This window comes from Solea solea, chromosome 6 (genome assembly GCF_958295425.1).
Source record: "Solea solea chromosome 6, fSolSol10.1, whole genome shotgun sequence".
In the NCBI taxonomy this organism is placed as follows: domain Eukaryota; kingdom Metazoa; phylum Chordata; class Actinopteri; order Pleuronectiformes; family Soleidae; genus Solea; species Solea solea.
The window spans coordinates 13,156,329-13,173,821 of record NC_081139.1 but is presented as its reverse complement, the minus strand read 5'-3'; the positions used below and the strand labels follow the sequence as shown (position 1 = coordinate 13,173,821).

The 17,493-nt window shown below is 38.8% G+C and overlaps 1 protein-coding gene across 1 annotated transcript; it reads right to left on the bottom strand.

The window, feature by feature from the left end:
• Positions 1 to 9,364: 9,364 nt before the first annotated feature.
• Positions 9,365 to 13,290, bottom strand: elf3 (E74-like factor 3 (ets domain transcription factor, epithelial-specific)). The gene is made up of 9 exons (XM_058630454.1): positions 13,206 to 13,290; positions 12,875 to 13,014; positions 12,057 to 12,290; positions 11,798 to 11,905; positions 11,567 to 11,710; positions 11,378 to 11,464; positions 11,163 to 11,282; positions 10,752 to 10,947; positions 9,365 to 10,347 (listed from the first exon to the last, which is right to left on the bottom strand). The coding sequence occupies exons 2-9, from the start codon at positions 13,005 to 13,007 to the stop codon at positions 10,230 to 10,232; spliced, it is 1,140 nt and encodes a 379-aa protein (XP_058486437.1). The 5' UTR covers positions 13,008 to 13,014; positions 13,206 to 13,290; the 3' UTR covers positions 9,365 to 10,229.
• Between the last annotated feature and the right edge of the window lie 4,203 nt (positions 13,291 to 17,493).

Here is a 17,493-nt window from a genome sequence, read left to right as displayed (position 1 = left end):
TTATCCTCTAGCTGTATAGTGATATATATATGATGATATGTGGCTCTGCAGGCCTTTTAAACAATGAGATCAATTACAGAGTAGAAATCAATCATTTCTGTAAGAGGCATTTAAGCAATCTATTAATCGAATTAAGAACTTTTTCTATTTTCTATAATTTTTGTGAGTAACTCATTAACCACTTTTTTTTGGAAACACCAGACTTGCTAGAAGTCTGGACTGGACTTAGTTAAACTTGTCTGTATAATGTTGAGCTGAGTCAGTGTCAGAAGAAGTCAACAAGGTTGTTTTTAAATGTGATGCAGTTTCCAGAGGTTTTTTTTAGGCTTTAGTTCTTTAGTCTATAGACTGCTTTTAACCATGTGCTGTATTTAAATGTTTGAGTAAAGTACCCCAAATCTACCTTTGTGTAGGAAAAGTCCTGACACTTGTGGTGTCATTATGTCGGAGAGCCCCTTTCTTATGATGTCATCCTGAGGGCGTGTCTAACCTGTACTTCCCCTTGCAGGTAACCGATAGATAGATCTTAATTGCCATTGTTATGAAAAAACAATGAAAAAATTGTTTACCAGCTCTGTAACATAAAAACAACAACAACAAGCATAAAAACAAACACAGCATCAGTAAAAGCCCAGACTAAAACATAACTAAAACAGTTTAGTATTAAACAAAACACAAGAGAAACACACAACAAATCAGGAGATCATAATGAATAAGAGAATAAATACTAATGCCCTAACTTGAATTTTTTTTTTTGTGATGTGTGAATTACTCCTACACTGAAGATTTAAATTGATCATTTGATGGTTTAACTTGGTTGAATTCACATATCCCTTATACGCCTTACATGCCGTGGTCTCCCTCGAGAGTTGGACCTTATGACATTCGTTAAAAAGACATATACTCCACATAAACCCACAGTCAGGTGTCACCTTCCAAGAGTCCAGTCTCAGTGTTCATAGTCAGTTCTGTGGTGATGCCGAGTGCTTAAGGGTTGCATAATGACAAACAAACCTGTCATTCTCCTATTCCTTCAGACAGTGTGGGAACCAAGGAGAGGAAAGATGAGACTAATTGTCAAAATGTTAACATGCTGCCAGGAAAAAAAACACACACACAGCAACAATAGAACTGTCCAGGGTGTACCCCGCCTATCGCCTGATGTAGCTGAGATTGGCACAGCACCCCCCGCGACTCTCTGGTGGAGGATAAAGCGGTAGATGATGACTGACTGACTGACAGCAACAATAGAGTTACACCAGTGATAATCTGGTGCTTCCCTCACAAAGGAGGGCAGACATAGTTTTGGGAATTTGTTATGTAATTCACTTCGCTATGAGGAAAACGATGAGAGAGAAAGAGATAGTACCTTATCAGGACCATTATTCCTCATGGAGATAAAAAAACCTGGTCCTAATGAGGCAGAACAAAAGGGGTCAAATCCCTTAGTGCATTGTCAGTTTTGCATCATACTTTTTAAAATTAAAATACCTTCATGTTGTTTGTGTAATTTAAAGAGGCGTGACAAATGAGCGGTAAACTGGGCTGGTTCACATCCAGGAAACTCTACTCACAAAAGAATCATGCTCAACTGGTTCCTCTCAGTAAAATGGATGCTAACATAACAATCACAAATAAAATAAAATAAAATAAAATACAGTTCCTCAAAAAAAATCCTGCACTGGTTTTCTGAATAAATAAGATGTTCTTTTTCATTAGCAAGCTAAGAAGCTTTCATTCCCTCCTCAAAAGCTTTATGCGATTCAGTTCAATTTTATTTGTATAGCGCCAAATCACAACATACATTATCTCAAGGCACTGTACATAGTAACGCAAAAATCATTACAATATTATAGAGAGAAGATTCTCAACAGAGTTATAACTAAATTACATACTTTGAGTGTCTAAAATCTATAACAATAAATTAAAACTGGATTAAGCTAAACTTGTGGGACGTGTTTGCTTTCATTCAGTATTAAGTTGCTGTGTATTTAGTTAAGTTCAGTTCAGTAAACTGACACTTCAGTAACCTCTGACGCGTGTAATCATAATAGGCCCCATTGTGTTTAGGTGACTGGTCCAGTTGCTTTGTCAGTGACATATCATCATGTCATCATCATTAAATGTTTAGCAGATGTCCTGATTTATGCTGTAAATCTAGTTGGAAGTGTCAAGATGAAATTAATGGCATTTAAAACCATGGGTGAGTAAATGTAATATTGTGACTGGTACATATATACAGTATACATATATATATACATATGTATGTCTTAATTAGGCTTTAAACGTATATTTTATTATAAATTCATTATCTTAAACTCCTCTCAGCAGCCTGAGCAGCTCAATGAGACAAACCAGAGCACAGAGCTTTACTCTGTCTTTTATATTTTACTCATATTTGCAACTTGTCACTTTATATTCTTATGCTTATTCCAATAGGTATTACGTTTGTTTGTTTTGTAACTTGTATTTGAGCTTAAGTGTCTTGCATTCTTTAGTTTTACTGTTGAACCTCAGCTAGATTATTCTGAGCTGATGTTTGGCATATAATTATATAATGAGTAGACCTGGCATGTCTCTGTCTCCCTTTGTTTCCACACTCATCTCCAAATGTCTTATTTTGAGTTCAAATAAATGACCTTAAACATGTTACACTGACGTTGACTCCCTCTCCATTCAGCGCCAACGAGCCAAATGCCACTTCTTTCCTTTGGTCCTCACAAAGTAAAGTATTATTGCCAGTCTGTAATGACGGCAATGTGACACTGAAGCTTCGATATGTGCGTCAAACCCTGAACTAAAATTCCTAAAAAACCACTAATTCAAAGCTTGCTTTGGTGCGAAAGAAATCATGTGACGTACAACGCCTGGTTTGCGGTCCAGTCAGTCACTGGCAACTTGTGAGCAAGTGTTTTCCAAATGTGGAGCAGTTGTGAGCAAATGAAGTAACCGGCTCGATCCAAAAACTGTTGAAAAAATAATGCCATATTTTCCCGGCACGCTCTCCTCAATAACACAATACACACATTCATTAATCTTTGCTTGTAAATAGAACATAATATTCAGTCTTAATGTGTGTGTGCATCAAATAATCAAAGCAAAGACGTTTTGAAAAGGGGTGATCAAAGCAAAGACAGAAGAAAACGTCTTTTCTAAGCAAAGTAGTTTATCCAACACTGCTCACTGAGGTGTGTGTGCATGTGTGTGTGTGTAATTAAAAGCCTCCTGTTCACCAAGAGCCTGTCTAATATGACTGCAGCCTTGTACTTTGCCAGGAGAGGTCACTCGATCTGAAGCTTTATGAGTGGCTCAAGCTCAATTTGCCCATCACTACCTGGATTGAGCTTTGTTTTGTTCAGTCTGACAGATGAAAAAAGTTGTTTGGATTACCTTGACATGTTTCAACCACTTCCCCAGTTCAGGTCACGTGATGTTACATGTGACATGTCTTGGCTTCCTGTTTTATGCAGGTTTGTCAGACAGCAGGGGATAACTACGCCCCCTGCTGTCTGCATCCCCCAGCATCCCACCAAACAGAACAAGATAATCTAACTAACTAACTCAATGATTTTACCAAGAAGACAGTATGAACCTTTTTGGACAATACACCCTAAGTCCAAACGTCCAGCTCTGCAATAAATGACTGGTATGTCATTTCTGAATTATATTTCTTGAATGTAATGATGAAATTATTCATTCAATGTTAAAAGCTGAGTCAGCATTTCCAGCTATAGGTTTTCCCTGAGTTCTCATTTTGGAATGTGTTTTTTTTTTTTTCTTAAATCTCTGTAATGCCTTATTTATCTCCCCATCATGACTTCAGTTCAATTAAATTTGGTTTCTCAAGTCCCAAATGACAACATGCTTTATCTCAAGGCACTTAACATCGTAAGGTTGAGACATTTAAGTATCATAGAGAGAAACCCAAAAGTTCACACAATCAGCAACCAGTGGAGACAGAGAAAAAAAAAATAACCCAAACTAATACATGTTTAAAACAACAACCACAAAGTGACAAATGGTCAATAACTGGAGCTGTCTTGGCCCAGCATAGACAAGGTCATCCAGTCCAAATAACATATATCAGCCGACTGTATCTTAAGTCAGCAGCAACATTTACTGTTGTCAGTAAAGGCTGTAAAAACCTGGCAGTAAATATTTCCTGGCAGGAGACAGTAGTGTCATAGCCAAGGAGCAGTCTCTACCTTAACACACAATGTGTTATCAGTGTCAAGCGATACTCACACATGATACTGACGGGAAATAATGGGTGGGATCACAGAAATTGAATAGCAGCACTAGTTTGTGACTACATCCACTATTAGCTTTTTTCTAAAGCTTAAACATTTTGTAGGAACCTTTAGACTTTAAATGTTGACCGTCAAGCAATTTTAGGTTGGCAATGTCGTGCTGCCTGATGAACTATTCAGCTGAATTAGCTCCAGGACATGAGTGCATGCCTTTTCTCCTCTGCAAAGGTCAGGTGGCGTTAATTTAATGCAACCTTCAAGGATCACTAATCGTGTCTGGGAGGCTGACAAGAATGTGGCCAGAAATCTGTTTTATGAAGCTCCGCAAAGCAAAACATTGGCCATGATGTCGTATTTATTAACAATAATATAACTCTTTGTTTTTCATCTGACTTCAGGAGTTTTTGAAGGTATACTAGGCAGGATTTTTTTGGACATCATCAATCACGGAAACTCAGAATGATGTAAATCAAGTGATCGTTGTGGGTTACGGGCTTTACTAATACTGACCCATTACAGGAGAAAATGACCAATCACAGGACATTTCTGCAAAAGTGTTCTCTGAGCTTAAATTTCTTTCAGTCAGACAGAAAAAATAATGTACCTTGACATGTTTCGACCACTTCCTGTGGTTTTCCTCAGATCAGGTCACGTGATGTTACATGTGATGGGCCTTGTCCTGTTGGGGACACTATCCCAGGTGACGTGTGATAGGATGTAACATCCCACATCCCAGGTTGATGGTGGTGTTTGTTGCTTTCAGGAGCAAAACAGGAGGGAAGACATGTCACATGGAACATCACGTGACCAAGAAGACAGTAAGAACTTCATATGATCAACATTCTATGCTGCAGAAAAACAGAGAAAAGACTTAAAAGGAGTTGCATACTAAATGCAATAAAATCAGTCAACACTGCCAAAAATATTTGTATTTTAACAGCATGCCCCTGTCTCACCTCCAGAGTAATGAAGTGGTCGGTTGTATAATAAGCTGCTTATACCTACACACTGTGGTTTAAACGAGATTCTCTCTGCGTGGAGTTTGATTAGTCTTGACTCTCATGAACACAAAATTATTCATAATGCAGCATCAGATCAGAGATGTACTATAAAAGTGACCTACTGCGCACTAGTGTGTCATGGGTGGGTATGGCTCTGTCTTTGTGTGTGATTTAATTTGGCATAGTGGCATGGATGGCAGTGTGATAGACTGCAAGAACGAAAGTGTTTAATCAGTAACCCTGGGGAAGGGCATAATGACTGTGTTTACCAGGTGACAATGCACTGAGATCACTGCAGAAAAACTCCACCCCATTTCTTTCCCAGCGTGTTTTTCTGGCACTGATTATGAAGTTTCCCGTAAGCTACGTGCCACACTCACATTCTGGCCAGTGGCCAAATCTTCCTGTTCGACAGGTATGTTGACCTAGAAGGAGGAGAGCAGTCACTCTCACCACCTCAATGTCTGTGTGTGTGTGTGTGTGTGTGTGTGTGTGTGGGAGTGCTATGATCAGTTAGATAATTAACAGGTATTAACACATGAATGCACGTTGGATCAGGTCTGTTGCAGTTGGCAGAGGATTCAATTAAGTGAGATGGATGGATTGTTAAAATATGATTTATCAGTTTAGAGTAAGGACATGCGAAATGTTTCCACTGATTATGTGTATCACTGCTAGCAAACAGCAACGTGATTATGGTCTTTTACTCCTCCACCTGTTTGTGTGTTCCTCACAAAGAGTTAAGTCGAGGGTTATTGTTTTGAGGGAGGGACGGATGATTGCTTTTCAGGCCGCTTTCAGAATGAACTCGTAAATAATCAGACTTAAATGTGTACATTTTATTGTAATTGGCAGGGGAGTTACTGTGTGATCACCTCACCTGAATGCTGCTTTACAAATCTGAAAATCTGTTCTCAGGTTCATCGTTGTCTCACGTCATCTGCTACAAAAAAATGAGACAAACACACATTAAAGAAAGGAGTTTTTCATATGAAAAAAATAATATACAATATTTCAACAGATTACATCTACAAAAGAAATGTTAGAATTATGCAAAATATAAAGTAAGTACAGGTAATTATTTAAAATATAGAATCATTTTGTTTGATTTTTGGTCTAAATATTAGGTCACTTGCACATAAATCGCTATTAGTCAGTGGTGTTGTAATTTATCATCATTCTGTACAATTAAAACATGGTTGCTGCAAGAATCTGATCATTTAAATTAATAAACACACTGACATTTCTCTGAGTTGCCTGGAGGAGGGGTTGCATAAAACCCCCACTCCCGCTTAACTATTAACCTAAAACCTAAAATTAGTTTGAAAGCCTTATTTTTAGCCTTCCGCCCCCAAGCTACATTACAAATGATAAAAACCAGTTCTCCTAGTTACATATCATACACCTGCCCCTGTAGATACTAACTGTGACAGCCTGATGGAGCTTTTCACACAAAACTCAAACTAAACATTGCACATTTGCAGCACAGTTTCTATCTTTCATACCCATACACACGTAGTAGTGAACATCGCGCCCAAAGCACAGTCACCTGAGTGTACTACAGTAAATAAAGCTAAATTGACTGATAACACAGGTTGAGGCTGGACTGTAACTGCTTGGCTCAGCCAGCTTAAACTGGCCACACCAATTGTTTTTTTTAGTGATTAGATGAGAGTACCTTGTACTTTTTATGATCATAGTGATGATGACTGCAAAGACATGCATTTGAATTGAGGCCACACAAGTGTTGCAAACACTGTAAGACTTCTCTGTGAAGCTAAGTGCACAGTATATCAGGCTGAATCACACCACGATTTCTCACTTTTCAAGGAGATGTTATGGATGGAGGAGAAAGTTACAGGTGCCTGTGCGACAATCCTCAGCTCCAGCTGGGGAGACACTAATAGTAAAACACAATAACCAAAGACAGCAATGCAACAATATGGATGACAACTGACGTAAAACACCACCATACGATGAGCGACAGAACCCTTTTCACTTAGGCTAGAGTCACTCTTAGTTCTCAGCAAAAGTGGACTGTGATGAATTTGACTAGACTCTCCACTATCTTCACATTGCTGCTTTGCTTCAGCGCCATCAGATATCAGTGTCGCTTGACGAGAGACATGGTTGTTTGTGTAACGAGAGCCAACTTTAGTGCCAACAACTGCTGCCAGACTAGAGATTATTATCTGCTGTCATCTCCAACAGGCCAGACCTGTTGTACGCTGAGCTTCGGCCAGAAACCTCCACCTGCCAGTGTCAGTTAGAGGTAGCAGACAGACAGTGCTCAGTTATACTGCTGGAAGTCTAACAATGAAGGATTGATAGTGTGTCTACTGTCAGTGACATCATAAAGACTACTTAGAAATGATTGTGTCATTTATAATGTCAATGTACACATACACACACAGGGAGAGAGAGAGAGAGAGAGAGGGAGAGAGTGACAGCGACAGAGAGAGAGAGAGAAAGCACCTGCACAGTCAATCAGCAACGACTCGCTTCTTTAACTCATGCATGTTGACTTCTATACAAAAGTGACACATTATATGGTTCATTTGAAAGCTTTAATGCAATTGTTTGTTGCATAATGGTGTCAGGTGTGCAGTCCCAGGTACCAATTGCTGGTTGAAAGGAGCCTTGTGGTGTAATGCGAGCACTTTGTCAAACAATCCAAGTGGACAGGTCTTACAGGTTTTTATGGCACTACTCTGGTGAGATCTTAAGATTTAGTGTTGGGGCCTGTTTATACAATGGCTCTGTGTGTTTTAAGGGAATTTTTGCTTCTCCCTTTTCCGTGTCTGCATTTTTAGTGCAGGTAAAGCAGGGCTGGGAAAAAACATCATTAGAACCATCCATCCATCTTCTACTGCTATGTCTCAGCTGACATAGGGCGAAAGGCGAGGTACACCCTGGACAGATCGCCAGTCCATCACAGGGCCACAGGCATAGAGACACTCTCACATTCACACCTATGGTCAATTTAGAGTGTCCAATTTACATAACCTCCATATTGCATGTTTTTGGAAGGAAGCCGGAGAACCCAGAGAAAACCCACGCACAGTCGCACACACAGGGAGAACATGCAAACTCCTTAGCAAGAGTGCTAAGCACTACACCAACCATGTGGCCCATGCTGAGTCCAGCTATGTTTCATTTGAGACAACATCATCATGTTGAGGGTTAGGTAGAGCATCATCTCATGTTAAATCAATTTGTGCCAAAGTCTGGTACCTGAGAGCATCTAAGCATTGAGGCTCCATGTGCCACAGAGAATCAAAAATCTGTTCCATCGCTTGAGCACAGCTTGTCAAACAGAGTGCAAACCAAGCCTGGCCCCAAATATTTTAAGTGGTGAGCTGAACAATTAAGTTTCTCAACTGAAATCAAAATTTGCACATCCCTGAGATTTACTGTCAATGGTTTGCAAAGTCATGGCATCCTATCATGTGACTGACTTACATGTGACAGTTTCAGAAACCAGGCCTTTTACAGAAATTACATTTTTTTTTTGTATGTATGTATGTATTTAACATAACTGAATACTGTTGAGTTGTTACTGATGCCCAGAGAACTATTTATCGGTTTGGTGGTCAAACTTCTTATTGATTAATAAATGGCTGGTTATAAAGGACAACACACACTGCACTTTGCAGACTATTAAGACTGAAGGGACCATTGTGAAGATGCAGACAATGTCTTTGTTTGTGTAGAAATGTAGAAATCCTATGACAAAGCAGTTGTTGCTGTTAGAGACTGTGACTGATTCAAAACAATCAACCTTTGCCACAAATTGCCAACCTTCCTAAAACTGTAAAATCTGCATGTCAGTTCCATCCAGTTCCTTTTGTTTGCACCATTTTAGTCACCCACAATCCTTATTGTGGCCACATATACTGTATACACATTTTAGTATCTGGTGTTTCCTAATTGCTAATTACTTAAATATAGGATAGCGTTTCATCAGGTCTGTTTCATTTCTCTAACTCACTTTATGTGTGGATAGGGGTTGGTGATGGGTGGGTGGGGTCTTTGTTTTAGACTTTATCTGCTATACAAATAATATCTGATTGATTTGATACCAGAGCAGAGCTTAGAATGGAAAATAAGCAGTTATTATATGTGAAAATGTATTTCTTAGTTAACAAAAAAACATATTTAACAATTAACAACATACATGATATCACAGTGAAGACAAATACAATCATCAATTAACATCAAAACAATCACATTGAACAGCACACTGTTGCTGATGCCTACAACATGTTTTTACAGGTGGCTATAACATATAAGAACTGATATATTTACTTCTAATTCAAACATTGTGAAAACACACTTTATAATAAGTGATACCAATTGACATGTAGTGCACATTGTTACTGTATTAAGTGGAAGTAACATCACCCACATTTGTTGTCTCCCTGTTCTGTCTTGATTGCTCGCATTAGGTTTACTTGTAAAAAGACTGTTCCTGACTTGATCCTTCATTCAAATCGTCATAAACATTTATTTACACACAAAACTGAGGATGTCAGTTTCACAGTTTCAAAGAAGTATATATAAAAAAATCAAAGTGAACAATGTTTTCAGAGCAACAATGCTCATATAATACAAATCAACAAATAAATGACAGATAAGAATAGGGAGTTAGCCCTGCTTTAGTAAAAGAACAGCCTTTTAGTGTTTACCGAAAAACAAACTTACAAAATGATGACCATTTTAAGTACTGTGTACATACTCGCTTTTAGAAATAAAAATACAAAATAACAGTCACAACAATAATATTGGTTCATAAAACCTACTAGAGCCAAAAACAGTGGCTTACATTTTTTGCAACACCTTCCTTCTTAAAGGAAGTTAGTGTCATAAACATCGGAGGGAGGCAAGGTTTACTTTCAAACAGGCCATGTGAGTAACATGTAGCTCCTGTAAGAACACCTTTTCTGGTTTTTGGTGACTTTCTCCCCACATTCAGTGACTAATGCCTCACGTCCATGCCAGTCTCGTCAACCTTCCAGCCGCTAGAATTCCTCCCAAATTTGTATACAAGCCTCCTGCCATCAACGCGCTCCAGGATCTCCCTCTTATAGTAATACCTGTAGGTGGAAAAGGTTCATTTAGTCCAGGATTAGGACACAAACTTATCAAGATCAGGATTAGAGAGGTAACTAGATGCTATGAAAACTGTCGTGGAACACAGCTTCATCCACTGAATAAGCCATGAAACTTAAGTTTGATCAAAACAAGATTGTGCTACAAACTTTAAGTGTGGCCTAAGCAAACCAGATGTGTCCACTAGACTTTGAAGTGTTTTGTAACTTGACAGTCCAATCCTAAATTACTGGAGAATATCTCTAAATTTGACCATACAAGATGAAATCATCTCACTAATGGGTGACTTCATTACACTATGTTGTGTTTTAGGTCTAGCCACTGGTCACTCTCTGTAAACATTAAAGATTCAGGCAGATAAGAGTGTAAAGCTGATGAATTAACTCACCTCATGGCACGACTGAGTTTCTCATAGGTCATGCTGCTGTTCTTCTTCTTTTGGCCCCACATCTGAGCCACAGCCTCAGACTTGAGGAACTTAAAGACACCCTCACGGCGGTCCTCCCATTTCATCAGGCCTTGGTTCCTTTCTGGATGGATCAGAATGTCCCTGATGAACTCCCACAAGTGAGTGCCTCGAGGAACTACCAAAAACAGTAGGGCACAGTGAGTTTAATGTGTCTTTGTGTGTGATATGAAACAGAATTCAAATAAGCATCTGCAGCCTGATAAAGATGCAAAATAGATGCAAAGTATAGCTTGAAAAATTGATCCGCAGTGCTCGAGTACACATCCCCTTTGAACTGTGTTTTACATGATGCATAATACAACATTGGAGCTTTCCCAAACATTTCCTCACCATGTTTATTTTTCTTAGGGCTCTCGTAATCGTTGCTGCTGTGCACTCTGCTGAGTTTTGGAGGTCGTCCCCGTGGCCGCTTCAGGCGAGTTTCTCCTTTCTCAGATTTGATGTGCCCCTCTGCCAACACAATAGTTTTGTCAGGTGTTTACTTAAACTCATTAACACTGCTGAGAATGTGGAATGCAAACAGTGACTATTTTCTGTTTACTCACTGGTAATCCGTGGGTAGGAGAACTCTGGGTCCGATTCACCACTGCCAGACTCTGGGGAGCTGTGGCCCGAAAAGCCACACATGCCACCTAAAGACAAGAGAAATATGTTGTGTTATAAAATAAGTTTTTGGTAAACAGAGGTAGGTGAGGAATGTGATAGCAAACATGAGAATCATGTTAAATACTGACTGTTTGAGGTGGAGCTGTACTCGCTGTCAGACTGATTATCAGACAGATAATCTTCTTGGAGAGGTATCATGGACTCCATAGTCAAACTGGTCAGATCATATTCATCCCTGTAGTCAAACTCCCTCTTGTTGATAACTACGTCATCTGTTGGTATGAAGTAGCTGTATTAGTACGCGGATTTTCACACTATCCGTTATAAGTCAGCGTCTTTCATCTCCGTGGAATACATACCCAGGCCAACTTTAACGGTGCTGAGCAAAGGAAAGTTTAGGTTGTGCAGGAAGTTGTCCAGAAGCTGGCAGGTCTCGTTCAGCTCTGGTCCTGTGAGGGTCTGAAACTCTGGAGGGCAAAAAATAAATACAAATCAGGCCACAATCTTTATTCATCCAAGTAAAAAAGAGGATATACTGTACTAAGTTGCTGGCAACTGAAAACAGCACATTTGTGTAACAGTACTAATGATAGATAGACATATGTCATGCAGTTTTACCATATTTGGCCTTGTGTTCCTGCAGACTGTGATGAAGGTGTGGTCCAAGCTGTGGGCCGAAGATCCCAATCATCTGGTCCTGGTTCATCTGGCAAAGGGAAGGTCCGTCCATGGCACAGCAGTCCAGACTGAGGGTGCTTGCATCAAACTTGGTACTCTCTACATGGTCGCTGATCCACTCCAGAACACTGTCAGGTGACCAGCAGACTGGGCTGACGTGCTTGTACCAGTGATCTGCAAAAAAGGATGGAGGAATTGCCTGATGTTCTTCAGAGCATGTGTGGTGCTTTAATGTGCTTAATGCACTTAAGCGTAAAAAATAAATGATGGTGAGATACAGATTTAGAAATTAACTCTTGTAATTAATTACATCAACCTGCCAACTCCTCCTCCTCCTCCTAAATAAACCTGAAATCCAGCAATCTGGATTATTGACTGATACCCCTCTGAATCATCACCTGGTCTGGATTTGTCTCTCAAACAAAGCCCAAGCTGTTTTAACAACAATGTGTTGACTGATATGATAAGTTAAACATTTACCATCTGGTCAATTATTAAACTAACTGCATCCAAATGGGGCCAAGTAAAGTTCAGTGACCTAGTCTTGATGTCTGCGAGTTTTGAAAATCAAGGATTGTGTTTACTGCAGGATTAGTCTTCAGCTGAAACCGCCTACGAAACCCAGGCTGGAATACAATAATTAACATGCTTGCATGCTTTCAAAGCCCTTATATGATTCCAGCTTTCTTTTGCTTTTGCTTAACACACAAACAAATGAATCTACAACACTTATAGACAGAAATAAGATTTCCTCTTACTGTTGATGTTGCCGCTGTACGATGGGTTGAATGTCAGAGCACTGGGCTGCTGTGGCAGGACATCAGAGATACCAGTCTGGTACATGGTGAGGTTGGCATGCGTCAGGACGCTGCTCAGGCACGTTGACGCCATGGAGACACTAACAAACATGCAAGAAAAAAAATGTTATTAAAAAATAACTTGAAAAAATCTAAAATACATATATATTTTAGTTAAAATAGGAAAAACATGTAATTAACAAATTGATTTTACTCTAGCTTTATAATGTAAGACTGACGTCTACACTGGACCACTCTAGCATAGCAGTGCAATGGTAATAATGACATTTACCTGAGCCACAGTTTGATGCAAAGAAAGAAATGACTCCAAGAATATCCAAGATGAGTGAGTCTTACTGTGTAATAATAGTGATGTGCTCCTTTATACTGTGGTAAAGGAGCGGGGGACGGACTCAGGTGAGTTCAGGGGAATTCCACCTGATAATGACCACACCTCCATCCTCCGCTTCCTCCTCCCCTGCTTTCCTAAGAACTTGATCAACTAAACAAACCTGCCCTGCTCTTTTCTCTCTAAAACTCTTTAGAAGCGTCAACATGGGCCGGTGTACACTGGCATAGGGTTTAAGATCTTTGTTTACAGTTATGTAATGTGTTGGGAAAGCCTAACAAAAGCACATGTAATGTAAGTATTAGAGGGCAAACTGCAGCACGGTTGTGTTTTCTTCATCATTCTGCACACTGGAATCACATACATTACTTGCACCTTTCTACACATAAAGAAACTACACCAGGGTTTCTGATTTATTCTCTCATTCACTTCCACTTATTAAGATTAAGTGGATAATCTATCAATGTTTTAACTTTAACAATGTTTCCACATCACACCAGATTTCACTAAAACAGAAGATGACAAAACTAGTCACAGAGAGAGAGAGAGAGAGAGAGATAGTTTTGGTTACTAATGGGAACCAAATTCAGGTCCTGGTCCATGTCTGGTTAAAGTTACGGTATAATCTGTGAATTTGAGTTAAGGTAAGGGTTAGACATTAACTGGTTATGGTTAAGATAAGGGAAGTGGCAAACCTGTGTGTGTGAGTGTGTGCATGTTGACAATAGTACAATAAATTACTGATAAGAAATGTATTAATCAACTGCTAAGCCTAACCGAAAGTGGTTCAACAGCATTACCAGATTTTAATTTTTTCTTTGCTCCACTGCTCACAGTTCCCTGTCTCTGTGTAAATAGTCAGCATGAGTCAGTCCCTAACTCTAAAAACACAGTGGTACATACATGTATACTCGAATGTATAATGTTTGCACTGATCTGAACACACACCTCGACATACTGTACATGGGCCAAACATAGGTGACCTCATGTGTTTGCTGAATGAGGTCAGCTTCTGTGTTCATTGTCGTCTTGACCTTGAGACCATAAAGAACACCGATTCTAATTGGCTTTATCTTTTGTTTCAGGCTCTGAGCAAAGTTTGGATTGGCTGGCCAAAACAAACCATTGCAGCAGTCACACTACCTTCCTCCCCAACAGATCAGCTGAAGCCAACCTAATGGTTGACTTTGTTTTCAATATTCAACTTGGCAGCTTAGGTTGTTATGCTAACTCTGAGACCTCACCAGTGAGGTAAGGCAGCAGTCAGTGGATTATATGCAGATGATTAAAAAACAAAACAATAAAAAAACGCACACATGCATTATTAACAAATAATAATCTATCTGCCAGTATATGCTGAATATCATATTGCCTATGCAGGTCTTTTGAATATACTCCTCAAATAAACCTGATGGGCAGCTAAACTGACAAAAGGAAACCTCAGGTCAAAGGTGAATAAATGGAATGCTGAGACTAATTGTAATTCAACAAAAGGCAGAATTCTGCAGGGCAGACACACTGTGTTTTAGGAGATTTGCTCAGTACAGGTGTCTTGTTGCACTGTGAGGAGGTCGTTGAATCGCAGCAAACCTCTGAAGCTTGATACAACTCACTGCTGATACCTAGTGGTAAGTGATCTAATGCCAACACATCTACAACACCTTCTTCTAAAACTACTGTAATTACTTGAGTATAAATCACATCAATTAGGCGTCAAACTACACGCCCAAAAAAAGTGTGGAAACATATTCCATCTGTGCCATGACTCAGATCCCATTTAGATTACACCATAGGAACTAAACCTGTCCTGGAATAAAACCTGGCTAGCTCACAGTCACACCAAATCTGTTGGAAGGGGTTGATTTCAGGGTTCTATACTTGATTCTTCAAACCCACAGGTGATGAACCCCGAATTGCTCCTGATGCCTTCGATGGACACTTGGCAGGTGCAGGTGTAATGCTAAAAACAGAAGCACCGGAATGCATGTGTGAATGAGTGAATCTCGTTCATTCATATCTACACGATATAACTGCTGAACTTAGTTCACATTAGTTCACATTTGAAACTCTGCTAATAATACATAAAATGATGTTATGGTTCCCAAATCTCTCGACATCCAGACAGCAGAAAGCCTGATTTCTTTCGACTCTACCTCGACTAAGACGACAAAGACAAAAAAAAAACAAAAAAAAAAACACTTACTTATACATCGCACTTATGACTAGCACTTTATAGTTTGGCTTACTTGAAGCACTTACTTACTTCTAGCTCTTGTTTGTACCCAAATGTTTTAAATGCAATAAGTCGCTTTGGATTAAAGTGTTTGCTAAATGACATGTAATGTAATGTAATATTTATGTAGACTCAACCTTTCACATCTTTGAATTAAATTTATTTTTATTTTTTCTTCACTATTTATATATCGAGACTGCTGTTTATCTATCAGTCAAAAGATACAGATCATTATAGTGTATTACACATCATCCTCTACAATCTTCTTTGTATGACATTTGATGGAAAGAAAACAAAATAAAACAGCATGAATTCTGAGAATAAAGTCAGAATTCTGACTTTGCTCGAATAAATGACTTTTTCTCAGACTTCTGAGTTTTTCTAACAATTCTGACTTTAATCTTTACATTTTTTTCAAAAAATGTTTTACACGTGGCCCTAATACTCTTCCATAGATGTCATTATAGTGATAAACACAGTTTTGTTATGAATAATTTTAATGAATAAATGAATTCATTAATATTCATGAATAATGAATAAAAAAAAAATTCTCTGAATTAAAACAATGAGTCTTAGACAAAGGATAAATGTCAAGATTTCTTTGGAGATATCTTCTCTGGAACCTCTGTTCCTTATCCTCATGCAAAACCTCATCTATAATGCAACAAAATTTGTAAATACAAACATAATTTATACCATATGCCTTAACATGGAGAAATTGAGACTGTAAAATACTGTTTATTTCAGATCAGCAGCTACTGTTCAGATAAAATTTGTTTTTAGTAAACTTTTGTATTTTTAATTAACTCTAATCGTTAGTTAGTTTTTACTAACAGCTATAGTTAGTGTGTAATAGATGAAATAGCGCTGATAGATGATAGAAATTAATTATAGGAATAGATCTTTGGTCAAATACATACATTTGCCCATTGATCTTTTCCTATAATCCCCCGCAATGTTGGCTTTTGAAATGTGATTCAAAGAGTAATGACACCTCATTTTGTCCCAACTTTCACAACATCACTCAGACCCTGCCACTACAACGTGTTGGTGGAAAAGCTTAGCATGGAATGCAGCTCTGCAGGTTTTTTCTTTCTGTTGAGACACCGGCTTTCATGGCCTGGAGACTAACAGGAAAATCATTTCATCACCTGTAATTCATGCTTTTCTTTCTTTCTTTTTTCCTACACTCCTCATTACTCTTCTACACCTGTGTTGTTGCTAAATGCTGGGGCTTTCCACTGTGTGTTAAAGAAGTGAGGAGTGAAGCTGCGATAGCTGCGTCATAACAGAGGTGTGTTGACTATTGTCAGCATGTGTTTGTCTTATCTGTTAGGTGCTAAATGGTGTTGGGCTTGTGATTAAAATAATCATTTTAAAAGTAGTGTTGCTTTACATATTACTCCCCTCCAAAAGTACACAGTAAATTCCACAGTGTCAAAGTTCATTGACTCTTTCAGAGTTATTACAACAACTGATTGAGTAGAATGCCCCCTATGAAGAGTTATTTTTAACACCAATTCTGATAATGACCAAATACACTCGGACACAGTGGTCATTTAACTCTTTAAGTGTTGATTTAACACTGCAAAATGTATTTTGTTAAACTATACCTACATGTTTATTTCTCTTAAACTCTTACTTGGTAAAAACTTTCTCCTCACCAGTATCAGGGGGTGTGGAACGAAGTCTTCACTAACATCTTCAACCCTTCCAGAGAACTATGGCATTGTTCCAACATGTCTCAAAGCAACAACCACCATGCTTATTCCAAAGAAATGGTGTTAGGTTTAAATGTGATGAATGTGGAGAGCATCATTGAGGCCAGCTGTGCCAAGAAAGATCAGAGGGCTCTGCTGAGACTCCTCAGGATGGCGCTGTACGTCATTGAGACTAACTTCCTGCATTTGGGGACATTTAGCAGATTCACTTTTTGGCTTTGCCATAAACATCACCCATCACCCAACACTCTCAATCTACCACGACTTACAATAACTC